This window comes from Pleurodeles waltl, chromosome 3_1 (assembly GCF_031143425.1).
Source record: "Pleurodeles waltl isolate 20211129_DDA chromosome 3_1, aPleWal1.hap1.20221129, whole genome shotgun sequence".
Lineage (NCBI taxonomy): Eukaryota > Metazoa > Chordata > Amphibia > Caudata > Salamandridae > Pleurodeles > Pleurodeles waltl.
The window spans coordinates 367,048,590-367,074,060 of NC_090440.1; the positions used below are offsets into that span (position 1 = coordinate 367,048,590).

Consider the following 25,471-nt stretch of genomic DNA (forward strand, 5'->3'; position numbering starts at 1 on the left):
CCTGGGAGTGTACATGATTCATTCATCTTCCGCCACAGCACCATCAATCAACACTTCCAGGATGGACGAGATGGAAATGGCCTACTTGTTGGTAAGTACAGAAACTCAGTAATTTACACAGAGCACAGCAACCCTGTAGGACATACAACACATACACCACTACATGGACTCGTGGTCAGGAAGACACTGAGGTTGTGACACTGCTAGTCATGTTTGATATCCTGACCCAATGGGATACACACCTATGGACAAATGACAGATTCAAATAACAACAGACGCCACTCCTGAGCCACAAGGGACCAATTTAAACCACACAGTGACAATGACATGGCCTTAACTGGCAGTACAACTTGGAAGATGAATCTTACAATATCACATCAATAACACTCAATCACACACCCTTCCAACCAATACGTACTTTGTAAGGGGTGTGTAATGTGGTTCGCTGCAAGTCAAACACCATGAGACACATAGCATGATGATGATGACTCGAATGAAGGTGACATGGAATCATTGAGGCAGTACCAACATCTCACATCACTCCTGGGGTGACATTGCCTGCTAGCAATAAGGAAGTGGACTGAGCTAAGAACACATATTGATATGACATTACTGCAAAGTGCACATTTCTACACATACAGATTGAGACAATTACACATATACACAAAAGATGTACAGGCATATGGACCTTCGGACACTTAAACCTTCACCCCCACAACCAAGTTAGCTAGTTTACCTGGGCCAGGTTCAGTAGTGTAGGTACACGTTTGCACATGAGCCAACTCGATGAGGGCACAAAAATAGGTTTGCATAGAACTTGTCCCACATGGGATATTTGTGCATTGTCAATTGTCAACACTTCAGTGCTGCACACTTATGGAGATGTGTTGCACATTGTCACCTAGCCAAATCAAAGGGCCTCACTGTTGTTTTTCACATGCTATTACATATGTTGAATTGGATGGGATGTTCAGGCCACATAGTGCAACCATGTTACCACCACAGTTGAATCGATTCTTTGTGTGGAAGTATCATGTCATGTCCAGTAAAGACACATGGACACTTTCACATGACATAATGCATGGGAGATACACAATGTACTGCAAGTTTATAAACATACCACTGATATCCGGTCAACCAGACAAACACCAGTTTAGATAAAGAAACAACCCAATCGTGATAGAACATCCTAGAAGCCGAGGATCCCACACAATAACACAAACACAGATGAGTCACAGACGACACAAGATAACAACTTCCATGCAAAGTTATAATCAAGGTGCAAGCAACATCCAAATATTAACACTCATTTTCTCTTTCAGCTGATCAGGGCTATGGGATCCAGCCATGGGTCATGACCCCATTTGCAAACCCAAGCACTGCAGCAGAGTGTGCCTATAATGAGGCACATAGGAGGACACGCACCAAAGTAGAGAGGACTTTTGGCATCCTGAAGTCAAGATTCAGGTGCCTGGACATCACCGGAGGCAGCATCCTATACTCACCTGAAATGGTGTGCAAGATCATTTTGACCTGTGCCATCCTGCACAACATTTGTGTAAAGAGGAACATTCCCCTCTATGAACCAGACCCACAAATGCCTGAAGAGGAGGAAGAGGAGGATGCTGTTCGGCAACATGAGAGGGACCATCCAAGCACTGCATCAGGATTGCGTCGGAGACAACACATTGTACAAAACTTCTTTTAACTATAGTTACCATCACCACTTTCCTACCATATGTCATTAAACACCTCACTTCATCACTCAGGCCTGGTCTGTGTAATTACTTATGCATCACATGATCCCTGGGAATCATAATCATAGTTTAGCCTCATGGAGCATTGCAGAAATACAGATTAGGATACTGAAAAGCCACATCACATTTGATGGGTATGAATGTACACCCAACATCACACACAGTGGAAATGACATATGTCCTGTCTATTTCACATGTGAAGGTCAAAATCAGAGGACTACATCTCTGAGACACATCCATGTTGCCAACATGGGCCATTGCAGCACATGACACACAACTAAGACACCATCAATCACAAGGTTAAATAATGTTTCATACATGAGGCAGTGGATGTGCTATTGCATTGGTAACAGGAATGTATGACCACACCCTTGACAGTAGTAAGTGTGACATCAGCTATCTCTTCAAGGAGCATGTGTGACAAGAAGTCCATCTAAGCTGAAAATGGATAACACAAGTGGCCCAGGTATGACAAGCATTGCTTACAAAACATGCCCTGGCAATGCCATCCCAGGTAATAAGTCCTGCAACTGCCAAGTTCTCAGTCTCTCCCCGCCTTTCTCTAGGGGACCCTGTAAATTGACTATTTGTACCCTGATAACCTTTATCTACACCCACCAGACTCCCATTCTGATTCCTGCGTGCTTCCCTCTTTAGTATGGGATGCCATATTCATAGTTCATCTGTCTGCATGGACTTCAGGTCTGATAATGCACTGCCTGGTAGTCGGTGGGACCTGTAATCACCTGTCCATTGCTTCCCATGTGAAAGGTACTGTTGGCCCTTTGAACTTGATTCATACTTACAGGACTTGTGAGAGACTGAAGCTGCACACACCTGTGAGCACTTCCATGCAGACCAGCCATTTGAACCTGCACTGCCATTGCTGCTGCCTGGAACTGCTTAGAAGCTGCTATTTTATGAATATCCTTGTTGTGCATTGCCGTATAAATCACTTGTGTAACACAAGCCTTGGGGTATTGTGTAATGTTGCAGCGCACAGCACAAATGCAGTTTTTAGTTCACACAGTGTTGTCCCAGCTTTTCCCAGTCAGAGTCTGATCACTGTGTATTTTCCTTGTTCATGTTTGTTCCTGACAAAGCCTGCATCCTGTTAGCCTGACTGGTTCCTGCCTTTGCGTTACCATAGAGGTTCCCTGTGGCTACATTTGTCTCATAGTTGCTTTCCATGCCTTCCAGGTCTATGATGAATCCTCAAATAGATTGTATAGTGTAATCAGTTTACTTATCGTACCATGGTCTGGGACATGTATTCAAATAGCCTAATCCAGCCCCATCCCTTGTCTGGGTTTCATGTATTCATGAGTGACAAACAGTGACAGTGTACTATGGCTGTATGCATGGATTTGGTAGGGTGCCTCCAGCACAACAAACAAGGGTTGCTAATGTGTATGTAAGGACAAAACATGTTTGTGCCCTGACGGTCCACACACAGATTCACATTGGCCGCAACCTAGTGATGGTGCTTGCGTGGTGACTAGATGTGAGATTAATCAGCACATATATCTGGCCTTCTGTTCATTGTTTCTGTGTGTTTTAATTTGCCTTGGGCACAATTGCTGGAACAGAGCTGATGCATTTGCCATCTGTGTCACTTTATAGCCATGCAATTCTCATAAGTTATTGGGTCATCATGGGATACCTGAACTTGGTGAATGCATGGTCACAAATTATTACTTGCATGATGTTGGGCAAGGGACCCCTGACCACTTCCATCATACATATAAAGTGACGAAATAGTTTGCTAGTTTACGTTTGGTACACCCCTGCTGATCTAGTGCAGCATACTGTATGTACAATAGCTAACTTCCCAGTATGAAGGCTATCACAGACATGGGTGTATACTAAAATCAGCAGACCAGCATTGCTGTGACTGCTGCCATTCCCAAGGTGCATACAAATTGAGGCCTACCTCATCAGGATTGCCACAGTAGGACATTTGCCAAACCATGTTTCAATTATGGGACAGTGTCAGTTTGTTGTATACCCGCAGATCACCCAGCTTGGCTAATGTAAGATGATGAATGTGGCTAACTGTGAATTCCAATACCCGATATAGGTACACAGGGCAATGAGTGACACATTTCAGGTGCAATGACTACACCTGTGCCCATGCATTCTGTCACGGATGATCAAAATAGACACTGTCAGCATATATTTCTTTGTTGTTTTGATTTAGATAAATGGCCAATCCATGTTTAGCGTAAGATTGTCATCAAATAACACACAGGATCCCTGCCATCATGGTGTCATGGGGGCATATATGGCTCTGGGTACACTAGCAATGTGGCATATGTAACCTACAGACAACACAGGCCCACATTTAATGGACCATAGAAAGCATAATAATTCATGAGCTAAACTCAACCCACACGAGCATCACACAGTAACTGATTGTCCCTTGAAGCACAAGCCACAATACCTGAGTGATTGGTACTGCAGTGCTGACTTTGCATGTCTCTCATGACAACAAATTAAGAAATGTAGTACCCTCTATACATGAATCTGCAACCAATTGAGTAATCAGGTTTGTTACCACATGATTGTTAGGGCCACTGCATATGTGCATAGGTGTGTGTATCACTCACTGGAGTGACAGGGTCAATACATGTTTGCAGTGGTATGTCTGTTGGGGTGTCTACATGCCTGAGGGGCTTGTCTATCAGATATAATGTCACACACAGTAATTTTTTGTTCCAAGTGTTGTACAGTGCGCAGACATTGAGCACATTTCACCCTTCCATGTTTTACAGGTGGACCAGACCCCTACACAATTGGAGAAGTGGCTCGATTTGCGGACCCAGACATATCCAGTAAGTGTTGATATGTTAGTTCTGTGTTGTGTTTGCAGCTGTTGTGTGATTGCCTCCTGTGTGATATGTTGGTACATGATCTGATATGTGACTTGACTGGAGTTTGACTTGTTTTTCCATATTTGAGTTGGACAATCAGTGGCGTAGAGTCATAATTTGGGAATGTAGTGCAGCGCTGTAGGCATGGGCAGGTGAACAGGGTGTTATTTGTTGCTACATTTATTGTAATGAAAAGTTTGGAGGTAGCCATTTTCATGATTTAGTCAGCAAGTCATACCCTGAATCACACAGAGCAGAGATGCCGAAGTATTACCCACAGACTTGAGCATCCCTGTTAACTAATGAACATGTAGGACTGTATGTTTGACTTCCTAGCAGCATCTAGCTCCACATGTTGTGCTACGTTTATGTGGCACTTGAGTACAATGTCATGCAGCTCAAGCCCAGATGGGTGCTTGCATCTATGTGCTTGTTTTTGGAAAGGTATTAGTGATATCAAATGATGTGGACAATTGTCTGCAATTAGGAACATAAATGTGGATGTGATTTTCCAGTGTTTATGTCTATCCTAGTTGGACACCCTCCTTACCTGTGGTGGACTGACTAAAACCATGGACAGCTGTCCACAGCTTCCTGGCTTTCCTTAATGTTTGAAAGTATGTGTTGCATGTCCATCACCCCCTGAGGCACAGGGTTAGGGTTATGAAATATGTGTACCTAGGTGTGAGGATCCCAGTGTAGAACACCAACATGTAATTCAAAAATTCATTTGTTCCAGCCTAGGATACCCCTCATGATTAGCAACTGCATACCATCCTGGCAATTCCATTTCCAAATCACAGATCTTGTGGACCTTGATTGTCATCCAGAAGATAGTCATTAGTTGGCCTGTCACATGTGGAGTACTTGCAGCATTTGTTATGTGACTAATGGCAGAACAATGATGCATAGATCATTTAAGTAGGTACACACCTTTTTGAGCATTGCTGTGCTGTTAGATAGGAGATGTGTAGGCTGCGTTGGCATGTACTTCCTCAGGGACAATCTGTGATCTGTACTCTGATTTGGCCTGTTTAAGCTAATTTTGAGGAAGTGTTTGAATATCATCAGTAGATGTATCACACAATGATGTAACTAATGTTTGGCTTTATCTTTTTTTACAGCTGCCATATGGATGCCAATCAGATCCGAGAATTCCAGAGGAAGGCGATGCGATACCGCCCATTCTGGATGTGGAGTCTCTGTTCTGCCACATGGCACAGCGTTATCGCCATGAGAGAGCCACCGGGGTCTGGGGGGAATTTACCCAAGGGGGCCCATCTGTGTCCACAACAGCCGCCACCACCAGCACCACCACTCCGACCCAAGTGGCACCAAGGATGACAGCCACCACTGCAGGTCCCTCAACATCATCCTCTCCTGGACCACTGACAGCAGCCCTTGCACCTCCCCCTCCAAGCATGGCACCAGCACAACCCTCCACTAGTGGCACACAAACCACCTGTGCTGCAGTCATTGACAATGCGGAATTTATGAAAATGAGACGTGACATGCAACGGATGTTGCGCAGGTTGGACAGGCTGCAGCAGGAGGTGTCCCACAATAGCAGGAGACTGTGTGGGATAAAAAAGATCCTGCAGAGGGCAAACTTGTAACTGTTGGACCCTCAGCCATGATTCCCTCCCCGCCCTCCTCTTTCCTGGTTCTTATATTTAGTGGGTTTAGGGGGCTTAGTGTTAGGTTAGAATAGACTGTTAGTTTAGTTAGTATAAGTGGGTTGGGGGATGGAGGGTATGATATATTTACAGGTGTTTTTTTTGTGGGTGGGTGGGTGATGATGTTGGGGTTTTTGTGTATAAAAAATAAGAAAATACAAAAAAAATATAAAATAAATACAAAAAATATATAATTGTTTAGGATAAGATAGTATGTGTTTAGGTTAGTATATGTTGTCCTCCATGTGTCCCGTCTTATAAGGGGGTTATGGGGTTGATGTTTACAGTGTTTTGTTAAATGTGATAAGCAAATTTAGCTTATGGTAGTTACGGCTAGTTGTGGGTAATGTGTAGTTAGGATAGGTGAGGTGAGTTGACGTGTTTCCCCTAGTTTTAGTATGCTTTTTTACTGTTAAATAAATATTTAGGTACTCCTTTACAGTATGTATCATATGCTTGGGGATCAGGGCCTTGGCATGGGTGAACAGTGTCAATTTAGTATTTGCATTTGTGTTCCATCCTGCATCCAAATCCCAATTGAGCTGTCACATTGGTAGCTACACCATAGCTAATTCTCTATGCATTTGCCATCCATTGCACCCACCACTCAAGTTTAGTATGGTTCCCAATGTGTTGTTAAGTTTGGATGTATGTTTTCAATCAGTCATACTTTGAGACTAGATTTGGAATTGTGGGCACTCTGGTATGCTGCCTGATGTTCATGTGAACACTGATAAGGTGAGTGATGGTATAATCTTATGCAGTATAGTACACACAACACACACCTATCATTTCTTACATTGTACTGCCAGGTTACATATTTGTCCATACACTCGTACACATCCATTCCTGCTGTATGGTGTGTGTGTGATGACATTTTAGAGTCACAAGTCACATACCTAAAGATGGTCTAGAAGGAAAATTTGAACACATTAATTTTCTGCTTTAACATCCCTTGAAGCGGACGTATTCTGTCCAAGACAGCATTATACTGTTATTTTTCTATTTACTTCAGAAATGACCCTCAGGAAGGGCAGATGATGGTACAATCCAGACCCCAGTGCATAGTTATCAGCCCACAATCTTTCAAGGCAGTTCTTGACATTCTATGGCCATTGACATGTGACATACATCACTAATCTCCTACACGGTTGATGTGTCACATTACACAGAAACAAAGTGGTTGTGTAAGTGCTATTTATTTTAAAGTGCTGTAGTGCAATATTTACATAGTCCAGGATTTTGAGTCCATTAGTGTGACGCATTCTATTTTGATACTACACAAGTGCAAAGGGACATGTCATTGGACATGCTGGGGTGAAGTGTCATACAGTGCAGAGGAACATGAATTGCCGACGAGGTAGTGAGAGACAATCACAGAGCATAGTGTCAAGGTAAACAGTGGGCTGGACAACAGTGCATGTGAGCAGCTGTTGCAAGACTGGCATGCTAAGAAGCACAGGACCTTGGATATAAGTGCCCATTTGGCATGGACTTGTGTTATTGGGTACTCTTATGGGTGAAGGTGATCTGTTCACGTCTTCATCTTCTGATGTGTGTGTCATCTCCTCTACCCTTGGTGGTGGTGGGTTTGAAGGGGCAACACACACTTCAGTGTTTGAAGACGTGGAGTCAGAAATCCCAGTAGCTGTCAACTGTGGGGCTAATAAGGGCAGTACTGCAGCAAGAAGGAGCTGCTGGTTCTTAAGTATAGCAGGTATATCACTGTGGTAGGCAGCCAAGTCGGCCCTGAGGGGGTCAATATTGCATTCGTGCACGCAGTGAAAGTTTTGGTGTGCGAGGTGTTGTGGCAACTCCCTTACTGCTCCGCTGATTTCCTTCACACTTTGTTGAAGTTCTTGCAAGATAGATGTTCATCCTTGCATGGCCACTGCCTGTTCTGCAGATTACATCATGCACGAACGCAACCCCTCTCGGCTGGCTGCCATATTTTGCATCCCCACCCGCACCTCCTCTCAAAGCTGGTGCCAGTGTCGTCAGAGTCCTCACCTGTATTTGAGCTGGCAGGTCATACAATTGGGGTGGTGGGTGGGTCCTCTGTGATGGTTGCTACTTCTGTGCTCCTCCTTGTGACTGAAGGTGGGGTCTGGAGGGTTCCAAGGACAACTTGGAGGGTCTGTTGGCTGATGTTTGTCAGCTCGTCATTCATGTCATCAGGGAAGTCCAGGACAGGCATATCCCCAGGAGAGCCATCGTCCTCTGCAATGAGATATTGTACAATTAGTGTGTCTGTGTTGTGGCATTTGTAATGTGACGTGCCTGACTTCCTATTAGTTGCACATTGTGATCTTGGTTCCTGTTCATTGTTCCTGTCATTATAGTTAGCATTCTCCCAGGCCTATGCCCCACCTGCATGTCACATGTAGTGTGGGCAGTTTGGGGAAATGTCTGCGTCACATCCTCTAGGTGTACGTTCTGCCCAAATTGTATGTTGCCACCTTATTGTCCTACTCAACCCTCCGTCTACTTCCATTATCATGGTGTGGCCTTCCACTGGCTGTGGGTGTTCTGATGGCACTTGCACCACACTTAACAATCGGGAACTGACCCAGCCTCTGATATTTCCCATCCACCTATATGTTGCTGAGACCTAGCATATACTATGTATTGCATTGGCATGGCATGATACGGGTGTCAGCATTGGTAGTGTGTACGGCTGATGTTGGGAAATGTGTGCTACATTGGATTGCAATGATGGTCCTAGCAGTGTTCAATTTCCTCTTATGACTGTGCGGGTGTGTTTGCCTTCCTACACACATATGTCCTCCCCCTCAATGCAGTTGTCTTTGCACTATGACACTTGAGATGTTGCATTGTGGCATTGCAGATATTGTGACCCAGGCACAGAGTAGACCCTGACATGTGCAGCATGGGTATGACATTACTGCTGTGTACCTCATAATGTTAAATACAATACCTGATGTTTGTTGCGCCTATGGACATGGGCATTTGACAGGATTTGCACATTTATATTCATTACAGGAGATTGATAACACTGTCATCCTGAACCCTCTAATTTGAGTGTGTTTGATCCATGGGCACATAACAGCCATTAGCTACTTGACCTGCACACACAGCAGAGGTGGTAGTGGCAACTGTTGTCAATGGTAAAGACCACTTGCGGCTATGGCCTGAGACTGGAAATTGAGGCCTAGTTCATGTAGCAACAATTCCAGATGTCGTGTGACACCAGGCCAGTTTTATGTTGTACCCCACCCTCCTGAACTGGCTTTGCTTTTCAAACAGCCTCGGCATGGCAGAGTACCCCCATGCAAAGGTTGTTGGTGTAGTGTTGTGTCGTTCCCCAGGTTTCCCCTGCACAGCCCATGCCCCCATGCCGTGCCCCTTTGCCCTTTCCACCACTACCTGATTATCATGGCTTACATTCATTGTATAGTAGGTATGCCCCTACTGCTTGCAGTTTACAATTAGGCATTTTAGTTCCCCATGCCACTTACCCTGCAACTGTGTTGTTTCCTGTTAGTCTGCGCTGTCCTGTCCTTGAATCCCTGTGATGATCTCCTCAGGGGTGACGGCTGCCACCATCTCCTCCATGTGGTCCAGGGCCTCCTGCGGTGCTGGACTCCCACCTCCAGTCTGCAGTGCTGCCTTCCTGTTCCTGGCCATCTTTTCCTTGGTCCTGCGCTTGCAGTCATGCCAGCGTTTCTTGCACTCAGTGACTGTTCCCTGTACTTCTGCCACACTGTTGATCTTATCGACAATTTGTTGCCAAATTGCCTCTCTCCTACCAATTGGAAATTTAGAGGTGACAAAAAGTTGGTGCTGGTGTTCCGTCACCTCTTTCACCAGTATTTCATGCTCCTCTGCACTGAACCACACTTCCTTTTCTTCTTCTCCCTCTTCTGGGTCTTGTGTGGGTCTTCCTGGCTTGTTCCTGGTCGGTTGTCATCTTCCTGGGGTCTCTCATAGCTTCTGGAATCCATTTTGGGGCTCCTTTACACATTTTGCTGTGTTTGCGCCGCTTTTTGCCTCTATTGCGTAAAAAAATGGCGCATATCTGGTTTGCGACGTCGTAAACCGGATTAAAGTCATTTTCTCGCCGCGTTAATGTTGTTTTTCTTTACAACATGGCGCATTGGTTTGAGTAAAACCAGTAGTTTGCGCTGCCGTGCGTCAAAGTATAAATTTGCTGCCCAGGTGGCACAATGAAATGGCGTTAGCCGGCGTTAAATTTTTTGGCGCAAAACTGTGTCGGCGCAGTTTTGCATCAAAATGTATAAACATGGCCCCATGTGTGCTCCGTTTTTACTGCCCAGATCTGCCGTGTAAACCAAGGCACTCAAATAGGAAGGTACCAAAGGGCAGATTTCCGGAAAGTAGGCCTGCACCAAGTGCAGCGCCACTTTACCTGCACCCCTTAGCACCCCCCTCTGCCACCATGTGTGTGCCGTATTTAAAATACGGCGCACCATGGTGCAGGGTAGGAGGCAATACAGTAATTTTGTAATGACTCTATTGATGTACTCTGCAGGAGTAGCGCAAAACCATTGGCACTACTCCTGCAGAGTACATAGGGGCCCATTCTAAAGAATGGAAGCCCCGTTTTAATGCCTGCTCTTGAGCAGGCGTTAAAAGTGCCGTAATAAATGGCGCAAGGAAATCCCATAAATTTCCTTGCATCATTTTACCGGCTCCCCTAATAGGGGAACGACCCCTTTGCATACATTATGCCTGGCGCCGGCATAATGTGGTGCAAAGGGTTACAGGGTGGCGCAATGCATGCAATGCGCCACCCTGTAAATACGGCGCAGCGATTTTTGCCTCGTTGGGCCACAATAACATAAAAATAAATGACATTATTGTGGCACAAGGTGGCACTAGGGGCCTATAAATACGCCCCCAAATGTACCCAGGAATTGGTTGAAAACCCAGATACCTCAGAGTTTTATATTTTCTTTTATAGACCCATACTTCTACATTGAGGCTCTATAACAAAATATGATGACAGGTCAAGCTTTTGTCACCTCGTTTCTTTCATGGAAATGGCTTCTGTCATTAAAGCACTTCGAAGAGGAAAAACCAACATCAGGGCACAAGAACTTGGTCCATGCTCTGAGGTAGGGTTGTGGTGTGATCATATAGCATAAAGAATAAAACATCCTATGCTATACATTATAAGGATACTACAAGTCATTTTGGAGTTCTATGACCTTTGCCTTCAGCCTTGTTCCTCTATATACTAAAACCTAACTAAGTGACTTGTGTACATATGTATATGTATGCTTCCTATTGGGAAGAAAAAGTCCTCTTCATGGTAAGAAACGTGTACCTTCACCCTGAGTGGCCAACTGTACTGTTCTTTGGCTCTTTAATGCTGATTTGTTTTGCCATAGGCGAACACAAATCATGCGTGTGACCCATGGCATAGGCTTGTCTCACAGATTGAAGTCTTATTGCACCGGGAGGGGCGTCCAAAGGGAAACCGTCATATTAGTGACAGGCTACCGCCTTCATCAGGAGTTAAAGAGCACAAGTGTGGTGGTGGCAGCATACCATGTAATGACCATAAGTAGGACCTTTATACCCTGTGTCACAGGAGTGAGGCCTACAGGCTCATTCACCTTTTAAAAAGCTCCGCTGCTGCCTTGGCCTACATCAGGTAGATGTGGAGTGCTGCTCAGTACAGGAGTAATGACTCTGCCCTAGATGTTTGTGCGCCTGGAAAGGGTTCAGTACAGTGATAGAGAAGTCCTGTGTAGTACAAGTGGGATTAGTGTGTGTGCTGAGTGTATGTATGTCTGAGAGGAATAAATGACATGAAAGATGTAGTGCTGTGCATGTGCAATGAAAGCATGTACTGGATGTATCTGTGCTTGAGTGAAGTACCATACACGAAGGGTGATGTGTTGTGCATCTCACACATGGTAAGTGTGTGTGTGCTGGCAGTGAATGTGTTGCAAATAGCACAGCCTGGTACAATACGCTGGACCTCGCTCCCTCCATGGTAAGGCACGACTTTAATGCAGCTTAGTTAGCTGGTCAACGACTTTCCTCATGTGAAATCACTTGCATTAGAGTTGTGCCTTACCATATGTGCGAATTGATAGCCAGCTGCTGTTGGGTACATTTGCATTTCAAGGCTGTAATGCTATCTGCATTAAACCACTGACTCCATTTTGACCACTGACTCAATTTTGTGCTTAGCTTAGCGCCATTTGCTGTCACATCAGTGGCGCAGGTATTTTTCCACGCCCAGGTTGTTTTCTACAGTGTGTTTATGCTCTTCTTCTTAGCACAAGGTTACAATGCGTTTGAACAAAACATGGAGGATGTGTAAGTTACATGATAAGAGAAGGCTTCAGCCTGTGAATGTTTCCATCAAGGTAATGTACAGCTTCTCTGTCTCGGGAATGCGCATCGGGGCAGGACCCATTCCTTTGCGTGTTTTGTTGTCAAGGATGAATAAGTCAACCCTCTTTGTGATGCATTTTAATTCTTAATTATCTAGCTTTGCTGTGCAAAATATATACTTATTCACTGCACACATATTCATTGTTGATGTATTGCACTTTTTCTGGCTATCATTGTTTAACTGCTGTGATTATTTCGGTATCTACACGTGTTTTACTGCATTCAAGTTAAATGCTCATGTTCATATTTTTGTGTGCTTTCGTTTTGAGATCTAGGAAGTGCCTCAATAAATTAATTACTCAGACTAAGAGTGCTGCATTGTCTGAGTTTGTTCCCTCTTAGTTTGAAGCTAAGGAGACCAAAGGTACACATAGTTTAATAAAAATGTGTTAGAGAGGACTCAGTTTAGTCTGTGAGGCGAGTGAGGTTTGATCTATATTTGCCAGATGCCAGTAGTTTTTTCCCCCACACTAATTATTAGTTTGGGATGATTGCGCCACCTCGCCTCTAGTTCCGTTTGCAACTGTTCTTTTATGAAATAATTCTTACGCTTCTATTTATATTTCTTTGACATCCACAACATGAAGCCTGCAACCTGTCTAGACAAGTTTCAGTGAGGTGTTCGGTGGCCTTGGTATTAGGGAGTCAATGGATACAGTTGAATGTGTTGTAAACATTATGCGCGTGTTGTTCCCGGTCCTAGGTCGCAGCTATTCTACAATGCTGCCGGCCGAAACAAGCGGACGCAGAGCATAATGCGGGCTTCGAGGGGGAATTTCATGAAATGGACGTTGCGATTGCAACTGTTCGGGAGGAGCTGTGGACCGTGGAAGAATGCGCAGCCGTGGAAGTAGTTTCACCCTCGTGGAATCTCTGTGCAAAGCTCAGACCGTCTAAAAGCAACAAAGTAAATCCAGTGGCTTCCAAGATAAACGTTATCAATGTCACCCCTCGGCCTGCAGGGCAGCAGCACTCGTCAAGGAAAGAATGCTTTATTCTACTAGTAGACAACTTTGTCGAAGCCTCGCTGAAGAATATTAATAGCAAAGCTTCAGTCGCATTAAAGGTTAATAAAAAGGGAACGTCCAAGTGGAAGGCAGTGAACCAAGGAGAGTTTCTTGCCTGGCTGGCTGTCTTCCTGCAGGGGGCGCTGTGCGACAACACGCAAGAAAGCAGCAAAGAAAGTCCCAACAAACCCGTCGAAACAGAGACCGGCGAGTATTCGAGCGCTCGCTTTGAGGACATTCTGCACTACATGTGCGAGAACAACCAAAAGAAGGACTCAGATGTACTTCTGGAGATCCAGTCCTTGCAAGAGAAGCTGTCTATGAGTTTCCGTAAAATATGCACTCCAGGGAAGGCAGTGTGCATTAAAAAGTTTAAGGTACATATTAAACAGCAGCAAGAATTGGGTGGGTTGAGACTCGTCCTTTTGATGGATTTGGACACAGGCTTTATCTGTAATTTCAGTATATATTCCATGTCGCATTTTAGAGGCAGATTTATGCCACTAACGTACGTGCTCCAGGAACTTCTTGCTCCGTACTATGGGGGAAGTTACACCGTACAGTTGGCCGTTTCTGCTCCAGTGACTGGGAAGATCCTTGATGAATTTTCTTTGCGTGGTGTGTCGTTCAGATTTATTGACTCTCTGTCTGACTCTGCAGTTTTAAGGAATGAACCACTCTCATGTTTTGGCAGCTCCAGTGCTCAGTGTGAAGATAATGTGTGCTCATCGTTGGGCCTGTCCCATTTTCTTGGATGGGATGAACCTATGCTGCTCCCACCGACGGAAAGGGGAAATAATTCAGTTGTTTTCATGCAGGCTTTTTGGCTCATGGTTCAACTGACGTGCATCAACTCTTATCTTCTTCATTCAGAAAAATCAACAACTTTTCTAAAAGACAGCTCAATATATGAGTTTATCAAAGCATTATCCGGTGAGCTGAACACTTTGGATCTCTTTCAGAAGACTACTTGTGAAAGACAGAGCAGAGGCACTTCTCTAAATGGAGGCGACGATGAGCTGCGAGGCAGCATTTCAAGGTTAGTTTTTATGTTACAATATTTTTACGTACATGTATGTTCAAGAAACTGGTTTATTACTTGGGGGGTGGGGGGGAGGTCAGTACCCACCTCAAATAATAATCACAATCAGGGTGAATCACTAATGTCAATAAATAAATCTGAGCTCAACAAAGTGGTAGCCATGGCACAGAGCAGACAGGCTTAATTTAGATGCAAAATGTAAAGTATTTATGCAGTACTAAAACAGTAATAAAGTTGAAAACAATAAAAATCCCAAAATTATTTAGAAAAATAGAGTAAAATTCATAAACAGAATAACTCCAAAATGACAAAAATCTAATATGAGGAACCAGAGATATGAATTTTCAAAGGTTTGGGTAGAAATAGCACCAAGAAGCACAAAGTGCCAATGATGGACAATGGTTGCAGTAAAACAGGACCTAGGCGCAATTTGATGCTGACTGGGACGGAGTGCGGGTCAGATGCATTAACCAGGTTTGTACTGGTCAAAGATTTTATCTTCTGACTTTAGTCCTTTAAGCCCCAATCCACCACAGGAGTACACTTCTAGAGCCCCCAAGGCCTTAGGGTGTAGCATCTTCCCCAGCCCTTGAGCATGCAAATAGATTACGCCACACACTGGAGCTGCTGTTGAGCATATTTGTAGTCCCCAGTATCCATTCACACACTGCTCATTAAAACATACTTCCTGGGACCACACCCTGACGCCTCCTCTGCATATCAAGTAGTTCCTGATCAGAGTCTGCCCAGAACCGCAAGGGTCCTAGTGCATTTAGCATCAATAAACTACACCTCCCCCTTTGGTAAATAAAAGGTGGCAGGCATAATTTGAAATCGCATCTCCTCAGTCAGTCTGTGCGGAACTTGCACTTGTCTGCTGGCTCGGGTGATCTGAGGTGATCAAGGTCCACCCGTATCAGACTACAGCATCACAGGCTCATGAGCCTGATCTGTGGGTGTGGTCGCCTCTACCATAGTTACAGAAGCTTGCAAGTGTCAAGGTAGGTGTTTAAACTGTGATGTATCCCAAGTGCTATACTGCTCAGGACAGTGTGTTCTCAGTATGTGTCCCTTGCACACCACCACCTGTAAAGGGTCAGTGGCAAAAGGGGTGTCCATCTTTTGTTTCTGTCTCTGATTTACCAGTACCCAGTCTCCTTTGTCAAATGCTGCTTCCTGAACGGCACTGATCAGCATGTGCATTCATTTTGCTCCTATGAGTGGTGTTGAAACCGCAAAGTTTGTCAGCATTCACTGATCAATCTGATGTCCATAGAGGTACTTTTGTTCTGATAGCTGTCCCAAACAGCAAGGCTCTCAATTGTTGTGGAGTGAGAAGTTCAATGATAAGCCCGGAGGGGCTGGCACATAACTTGGCTCAAATCTATTCCTTCCATGTAAGCTTGTTGAATTATCTTCTTGAGGGTGCCCATAAATCTTTCAACTACGCTATTGGCTTGGGGCCAGAGTGGTGTACTCTTTTGGTGTTTGACATTGAGTCATTCAAGAAACTCTTTGAACTCTTTGCTGTTGAAGGAAGGGCCATTATCAGATTTGAGAATCTTGTTGATACCCCAAGTTGCAAAGATGCCATCAAGCCTTCCTATGACTTTATCATGAGTTGTCAAGGACAGTGTTTCCACCAAATGAAAACAGGAATATTTGTCTCTGATTACCATGAGATTCTGTCTATCGTCTAATGGTCCGAAGAAGTCAACAGGGACTGTCTGCCAGGCATGGGCAGGAAGGTCAGACATAGTCACTGGGTGCTGCATCACCTTTGGGGACAGGCAATTGAAGATGTGACATAGTTTTAATTCCTTTTTTTACTCACTCATCTAGTTGAGGGATCAACACTCTGTCTTGCAATGCTCTTTTCATTGCTACAATGCCACAGTGTCCTTCATGGTCCAGCTTGATGACCCATTGCCTTAGGCTCTCAGGTATGACGATTCTTGAGCCTCTCAGTATTATGCCTTCTTATGTGACAGCTAACTCATCCTGAACCTGTTTTGAACTATTAGAATTCAGTATCATTAGCAGAAGGCCGTGCAGGTCCACCCAATGATTCTGTCTCAATGAGTTATTTGACAATAGTCATGTTGTGGTCAGTGTTGGTGGCAGCAATGGTTTGATCCACATACAGAGCCACTGATGTGCTGGACTTCACAATAAAATTGAGGTATTCTTCAGCCATCCTAGATGTCGAACTAGGACAATGTAGCAGCGCTCATGAAAAGTAATTTGCTGGGTTCTGATCCTTCCAGGATTTAGGCACAATCACATAGTCATATTCTTGCAGCCTCACTCCTCCTTTTTCGATGTGAAGAGGCATGTTAGCCTTCAGGTTTCCAAAATTAGTGAGCAACACCTGGTTGTCCGTGATGACAGTAAATCATTTCCCATAGAGGAAAACATGATAATGATAATGTTCGCTGGCCCACACCACAGCCAGATTCTCTTTCCCAGGCTGAGAGAAGGCACATTCTGTTTCAGACATGCTTCAACTGGCATAGGCCACAGTGTGTCTCTCAGCATTTGGATGGCTTGTGATCAGACTTGTGATATGGGCATTATTGTATTCCCAGATTATTGCTCTTAATGGTGTTCACGAGGGACCTCTGTTTCTTGTAGATAATATGTTCTTCTGCAGGGCTTTTGATTGTTATGTTATTTTACATAACGCTCGTACACTAAACGGTTTCACAGCGCTAAAGGGAACCCTGAAAAGAGACACCGAGTAGGTAAGTATCTATTATTATAAGCTTGCCTGAGAAGGCAGATTTTCAGTGCGTTCCTGTTATCTCATAAGGAAAAGCGTTCCATAGTTTGGGAGTGACTACTGAAAATCTAACCTCACCCAAACACTTTTGCTTGAAGTTGTGGACTAACAGCAAGCTCAGTTGGGTAGAACATAGAGGAAGGTAGGGAATATACTTCTGAATTTGAAAACGAATAAAGGAAGGACTATTGCAGTGATGAGAGTTAAAAATAATGCAACCAACCTTGAAGGTTATTCTTAGTTCTATGGGTAGCCAATGAAGATTCTGTGGCATGACAGTGTTTAAGTTGTTTGTGGATCAGGCGAGCAGCCTGATTCTGACCTATTTACAATCTTTTAATGAGGCCTTATGGAAGGCCAGCATATAAGGTATTGGCATAGTCCAACCTTGACAACACTACGGCGATGACAGCTAGTACAAGAGCCTCCAACGTGTGGAATTTGGCAATTTTCTTTATTCACTGGAGCTTTAAGAAAAATAATGTAACTGATACAATTTGAGGTTTTAGGGGTAGGTTCGAGTCAGTGGTGATCCCAAGACTTTTTACTGTTTTTTGGAGAGGGGGAGTCTCCTAGCTGGGTAGGCCAGAATGACTCAGTCCAATATTCAAGCCTATTTCTGATAATAATTACCTCAGTTTTGTTTGTATTTAATTTCAGCTGATTGCTATTCATCCACTCCTGGGTGAACACCATGGTTGTTTGAAAATGCTCCTTAGTCTCAGGGGAGTTATTCAGTTTGAAAAGTAGTGGTGTATCATCTGCTGAGTTGTACATTTTACAATTCTGTTTTTTAAGTGCACAAATGAGGGGACAAATGTAAATGTTAAATAGGTGGTGGGATAAGGAAGATCCCTCGGGTACTTCACAGTCTAGATGAACCTGAGAATAAATGAATGGGGTTAGGCGGTCTTCTTGAGTTTGATTTCCTAAGAAAGAGGCAATCCAGTTGAGTTCTAAGTCCCTTAAAGCAGAGGCCCTGACGCAGTCCACCAAAAGGTTGTGGTCCACTATGTCAAAGACCAAGAATAGGTCAAGTAGCACCAGGGTATGAGCGTTGCCATGATTGATTTCTCCTCGCATATCATCCAGTATCGAGAGAATGCCTGCGTCAGTCGAATGGGCCGGACAAAAGCCGGCCTGGCAAGAGTCCAAATAATGGGTTTCCTCTAAAAACGAGCAGCTGTTATGTGCCACATGCATTTCAAGTATTTTAGCTAGATAGGGCAGAAGAGAGATAGGGTTATCGTTTTTTAGGTTCAGGGGGTCTTCACCTTGTTTTTTCTGTAGTAATATCACTATTGCTGTTTTAAAAGCACTTTTTCCCCCTAACGTTAGGTATTGATTAAGGACTGTCATCACCAGGTCTAGGGTTGAAGAGAAGACTGTTTTTAGAATTTTAGGTGGTCAAGGGTCATTTGGGGAACCCGATTTTACTTTTGTCAATAAGTTGAGAAGGCCATCTTAACAAATTTCCAGAAATGAAGAAAGTGTCAGGGTTCATCTCTGGAACATTACTCTGAGTAGGGAAGAGACTGGAGGGGATATTAGCTTTAATGGTCTAGGTTTTGGCAACAAAATAAGTGTTTAGTGCATCACGGAGTACTTAAGAAGGAGTTATAGGTAGTGTTACTTGATCTGGGTTGGAGAGTTCAGATATTATTCCAAACATTTCTTTCGATTTGTTAGTGCATGAGATAATTTGATTTGTGAAATAGACAGATTTATCTCTCTGGATATCTGATTTGTGTTTGTTTAAGATGGTGAATTTGCATTCCTGGCGCCGCAACTTTAGTTTGGCTCATTTTAATTTGTCAGTGAACCACTTAGTGGCTTCATGGCGTCTAGATTGTTTTTTTCTGCCTTGAGGTTCAAAAGTGTCACTGGTATTTGTGAGCCTATAAGATACCGCCTTTTCATGACGGTCAATGTCAATAACTTGATCAGGTGAAGTAGAGGCTAGCGACTGACATAAAGAATTTAGGTCTGCACATGACCAGCTTCTAGAGAGAAGACTGGGCAGTGGAGCGGGTCTTTGAGGGGATAGGCCTGTCAGAGAAAATATAATTGGATAATGGTTGAACCATGCAGAAGGGACTACTAAGAGGTCAGACACCTTGAGGTGGATGGACCAAACTTGGTCTAAAGTATGACCTTTAATGTGAGTAGGGGTGAATACATGTTGCTCAAAGTTTAGATTCTGAAGATTGTCAGAAAAATGAGCCAATAGCTGGCTTTCCTGCTCGCTGTTTGCCCAATAATTATAATCACCTATGAGTAACATTTTTGCATGATCTGCAAGGAAGGGGGAGACGAGTTGAAAAAATGAGTGAGGGAAATGCTGCATATAGGCCGGGGGGGTGAAAATTGAGGAAACAAATCAGAGGAGATTCCAATTTAATTGCAAGATTATACACCAGCAATGCCACCCTCTGCAGTCCCATGGGCTTCAAGGATGTAAAAATTGTCTGGTAATGCTTCAAAAATGTCTGGTGATGACTCCTTGGTAAGCCAAGTTTCTGTTAATAATAGAATATCTAGGGAATCAGACTCAAGAAGATAAAGGTTCTCCAATTTGTGTTTCACCATTGAACGGGTGCTTAAAAAATACATTTTAATACAATTATAAGTGCTGTTGACGTTATTTGTCACCCTAGGGGACTAAATAAATGGAGATTCTGCAACACCTTCAACTGATTGAAAAATCATGGAAAAGGGCTGCATATGCCAAGTTTGTGCTGTTTCTCTAAAACCCTGGGATCCAATTTGAGATAATTCATATAAAGGTTTTTGATATCTGTTGAAGAATAATGATAAATTTGGGCATAATGCTTGGCCCCTGGTGCAGGTTAGCTGCTGCCAGGAGCAGAAGCTCGTATTCGCTCGTATTCGGCTGCCTTGCAGCGCATCTGCTGCACATCCGCAGCCGATTGTGCACCTAAACTGACACTAGCTCCTCCCAGTACTTTGAGGTAGGTCGTAGATTGGTTCCCAACTAACCAATGATTGTTTCCCCCTTAAGCAAGTCTTTCTTAATTTAACAGCGTTTTATAGGTAAACAGAGAGCAATTCAGTATTTAACAGTTCGTGCTAGCCAGCAGTGTGTCACTTAGTTTTTCCTGCACGCCCACAGCTGAGTGTGCAATTAAACTGACTGTTGCTTCCTCCCACTACTTTGAGGCATAAGTTGAGAAGGCCATCTTAACAAATTTCCAGAAATGAAGAAAGTGTCAGGGTTCATCTCTGGAACATTACTCAGACCTGATTTGGGCCCCCCTACATGCCACTATGCCCAATGACCATGCCCAGGGGACAAAAGTCCCCTGGGCATGGCCATTGGGCAAGGGGGCATGACTCCTGTCTTTGCTAAAACAGGAGTCATGTTAATGGCGTCTGGCCGTCGAAAAAAAATGGCGCAAATCGGGTTGAGGCGATAATTTTAGCCTGACTTGCCCCATTTTTTGACGCCCAAGCTCCATTTTCCCCTACGCCGGCGCTGCCTGGCGTGTGTCATTTTTTTTGACGCACACCACTCCGCAGCGCCGGCTAACGCCGGCTAACGTCATTGAATAAATACGGCGCCCGCATGGCGCTTCAGAATGGCGTTAGCCGGCGTTAAATTTTAATAAGTATAAATATGGCCCTTAGTGTCTTTCCTCATCTAACACTAAGAATCAGTTGTAAGCAGTCCCTGTACCCCCCAAAAATGCAGGGACAGATGTCTAGTAGAACAAAGCTGAACTTACAGCGACCAGACCGTGGATACACACAAATATTTTTGACATTCAGTTTCCTTCCTTTTAAGTGCACCCCAAATGTCATATGAAAACCCCCAGCAGTCCTGTTAAGCAGACATTGACACTGCAGTAGGAACTGCGACTGTGATGTCAACAAGAGGCCCCCTGTAGTGGCATGAACAAAATGAGGGTGCAGGCCTGAGCATTAGCTACATGTGCTTTTGATTAAATAGGTCTCTTTGAAGTTAATCAAGTCCTTGGCCCCAGCCCACGGGCTATCCTGTCAAGGGTACAACAACATCTCCCCATACCAAAGGCCTTTTGTCCCTGTCCTGGGTGCATTTGCACCCCTTATTCATTCCTATTGAAATGCTAATTACTGCTTACAGCTGGAGAGCAAAATGTACATTTGGCTTCCAGTGGCTTCAGGCAGGGCAAAGGTACCTTTCTAAGTTACTTTTCCAAGATATCTAGAGAACATTTGAATTCACAATTGAACTGGATTGTTAATAACTACTAAAATAGTAGCTTAATTACTTTTCTAACTAGTCCCATTCCTGAAATATAATACTTATATATAAAATAGCGGCCCAGTGTTTTCCTGTTGAACAGCCAAACCTATTACAGTGAAAATAGCTTTGAGTGGCTAGTCACTGTAAGGACATATGGAACATTAAATGTTTACATTAGCTATTTTTAAATATGATGCACCCTGTCCTTATGGGCACTAAGGTGTACTGTATGGGTGACTTATTAGTATTTAAAATGAAGGTGTGAAGATATTAGACCTGTCAGCAGGGTTTATTTTGACATGTTGAACGGGCTGTTTAAAAATGGCTCTGCCAGGCTTCAGTGGTAGGTCTGGGGTCGGATTTGTTGTGTCACAGCAGTGAGTGGCACAATGTGTACTGGATCTCACGGACTACATTTAACTTACAGGCCCTGGGTACACTTTGTACCATATACCAGGGACATATACGTAAGTTAAATGTACCAATCAGGTGTATACCAGTTTCATCATGTTTTAAGAGGGAGCACGTGGACCTTACGATTGGTTTGCGGGGTTAAAGTGTAGAGAGTTCTGTGACCCAAAAAGAAAACAGTCAGTGCAAAAATCTGGGGGAATACCATGCAAAGTATGGTCATTTCCATTTGTATCTATGTATGTATGTGTGCACTAAAATAATCCAGAGAAGAAATATACACACACACACACACACACACATATATATGAATGTGTGTTTTAAGAGGCACCCATTTAAATACACAATTCAGTTTCAATTTGAAAAACATGTTTTATTTTATTTTATCAGCATAGACAATTTACCTCATACACACCCCCTACAATTATTTCAATTAAATTCATACAATATATCAGTTTTTATATGAATATAATATAATTAATAATATTAATTGAATTTCACATTCTGTTTCTTGCTAGTTACATGTCTGTTAAACTCATCTGTTTCAGTTTTGCTAAAACAGCCAAATGTGGTCTAGATGTTGACTTCTCCCCTCCTTCTATACTGACACCTGTATCCGAACCACTTGTATCTGATTCACTTATAGATATTGAACTAGCAGTTGAGATTGATGCTTTTCTGGGTATCTGATCAAATTTTCGAACATATGAATACACTTTTCCTAGTCGAAAATCATGTTAATTTCTTTAAATTGATTGACTTTCCTAGTTATGATATTATCTCGGTATTTAGACAAAATATCTTCAAGAATCTCATAATTCTTTCTAATCACTTCTAATTTGAGACCTGAAATGAGATTCTTAGTTTTATTGATTTAAACATGCAATTGTTGCATTTTGTACTCTGCTTGTTCAATAAATTGTATGATCAAAGTATGTAACACTTCTTTCAAACTTTTCTCCCATTTCTCTGCTTGTGCTTCAGTGATACCTTCCACGGCTGGAAAAATGTTAATACCTAATCTTTGTTTCTTTCTACCTCAAGACATTTTCTTAGGATAGTAGCATCCCACAATTTTGAAGATTATTTTTTCATTACATTTTATATTTTGAAGAAATGTTATCTTAAACTCCTCAGTTGATCCCCTGATCTGGCTTTATCTGATGGTACAGGCTCAGAACGTATATCAAACAGATTTCTTGCAATTTCTGCTCTTTTATTAATGAATTTATACACATTGACTGGTTCCAGTTACAAATCATTACTGCACTGTGCCTGCTCTAGTCCTGTTTATTCGTTAATTTGTAGAAAATAATAGGGTAATAAGAGTTAATTGTCCAGTGCCAAACCGCTCTGAGAAGAATGAAATTGACCATTCACTCATAATGCAATGTTAAGAACAAACATTTTTAAAGAGGTACCTATTTAAATCCAGAATATTTTTAATGAAAGAGAGGAACAAGAAGGGATAGACTTAAAAGGTACTCAAAAGATACTACAAGAGTTCTATTCATACCATAAAGCCCTGAACCATTCCTAACTCTTGAAGCAGAACAATAAGACCAGTACTTAAGGGGCTATGTAATACAGACCGATGCTTCACTGGAATGTGAGGAATTAGAAGAACCAATCACCACAGAGGAAATTTGGCCAGCAATAAAAAAATAGCTTAGTAAGGCATCGCGCCGAGATGGCTATGCATGATCATTTTGCAAAGCCTACTTGGACCTTTTGTTAGATCCCGAGCCAAAAGCCTATAACCACACATTAAATACATGCATGATAACTAAGATGGTCAACGTGATTATAATACTCCTCTTGAACCTATAACAACGCTAATTATGGATGAAAAATGTTTTACGTCTCTTTTGGTCCAAAATGTTCATAATATATGCCCTACTATAATAACAGGAGGCTTCATCTGGAATTACATGCTTTTGACAATACTGACGTAGCCGCTACATTACTAGACATAGAAGAATGAAATTGACAACGATTGGTGCTTCTCTGGCTAGATGCAGAGAAGGCAGAGTATATATTTAGAAAAGGTGTGAGATAAAGCTGCTTTGGGCCCCAATATGAAGAATTATAGGTTAGCCAATTTTAAAGCACCATCAGCCAAAATAAAAATACATGGCAAAATGTCCGCTCCAATTCAGCTGCAAAGAGGTATACATTACCTCTATCCCCCTTACTATTTACGTTAGAGGTGGAACTTCTGCCGAAAAAATGTACAGCGAACCGGAACGTGAAGGCCATACAAATGAAACAGAAAGAGTATAAATAAATTAGCCTCATTCGCAGATTTCTTCACAGACACATCCCACTGACTTCAGTGCTGGCTGAAGTATTAAATATTTTTTTCTGAAATCTCTGACTTTAAAATAAATTACACAAAGTCACAAGGGGTGGGCGTAGCCCTTTCTCAACAAGAATGTAAAAATATACTCCATGAAAAGGTACATAGCAGTACCAAAGAAATATCTTATATATATATATATATATATATATATACTGGCTACAATGGCATAACTATATTGAAATGAGATCCGGCATAAGAACTTGTTTAGATGAAAAAATTGGAAACATCATGGTTAGGGAAATGGAACAGCATAAAATGAATTTCTTGACTCTCATATAATATATTGCCAAAGCATTAGAACTCCTCAAAACAACAAAAACTAAAAAAGAAAAAATAATGTCATTTTGTTTAAACAGGGATGCCTAGTTTCCCAAATATTGACAAATATTCATTGGCAGCAATTTAACCAGCCTTGGAAAGACATAGGGGGTGATTCTAACCCTGGCGGTCGGTGTTAAAGCGGCGGCCAACCCGCCAACAGGCTGGCGGTCGAAAAAATGGAATTCTGACCCTGGCGGGAACCGCCAACACAGCCCGCCAACTTAACACTCCGACCGCCGCGGCGGTACAGACAAACAGCGCGGCGGTCACCGCCAACAGGCAGGCGGCAGACAATGTACCGCCCACACTATCATAACTCACCAATCCGCCACCTTTTCCGGGGCGGGAGCACCGCGATAAAAACACGGCGGAAACAGACTACGAACGGGAAAACGCTCACCAAAACACACTCCACGAGTACGGAGGACAGCATGGAACCCGAATTGAACATCCTACCTGCTCTCGTCTACCTTCTCATCTACCACGAGTACGAAGTCCGGCGCAGACGACAACGGTGAGTACTGCACCTACGACACACGGGAGGGGGAGGACGAAAGGTTACGGGCACACACATATGCGACCCCCCCCCAATCATGTA

At 43.2% G+C, this 25,471-nt stretch overlaps 1 protein-coding gene across 2 annotated transcripts in view; it reads left to right on the top strand.

Annotated features, from left to right (window-relative positions):
* Positions 1–13,336: 13,336 nt before the first annotated feature.
* USP50 (ubiquitin specific peptidase 50) overlaps positions 13,337–25,471 on the top strand; it is a 233,775-nt gene continuing 221,640 nt past the window's right edge. For both annotated transcript variants that reach the window (XM_069222542.1, XM_069222543.1), the window contains exon 1: positions 13,337–14,745. In XM_069222542.1, the coding sequence (XP_069078643.1) occupies positions 13,484–14,745 (1,262 nt within the window). In that variant the 5' untranslated portion in view covers positions 13,337–13,483. The remainder of the gene's footprint in view (positions 14,746–25,471) is intronic.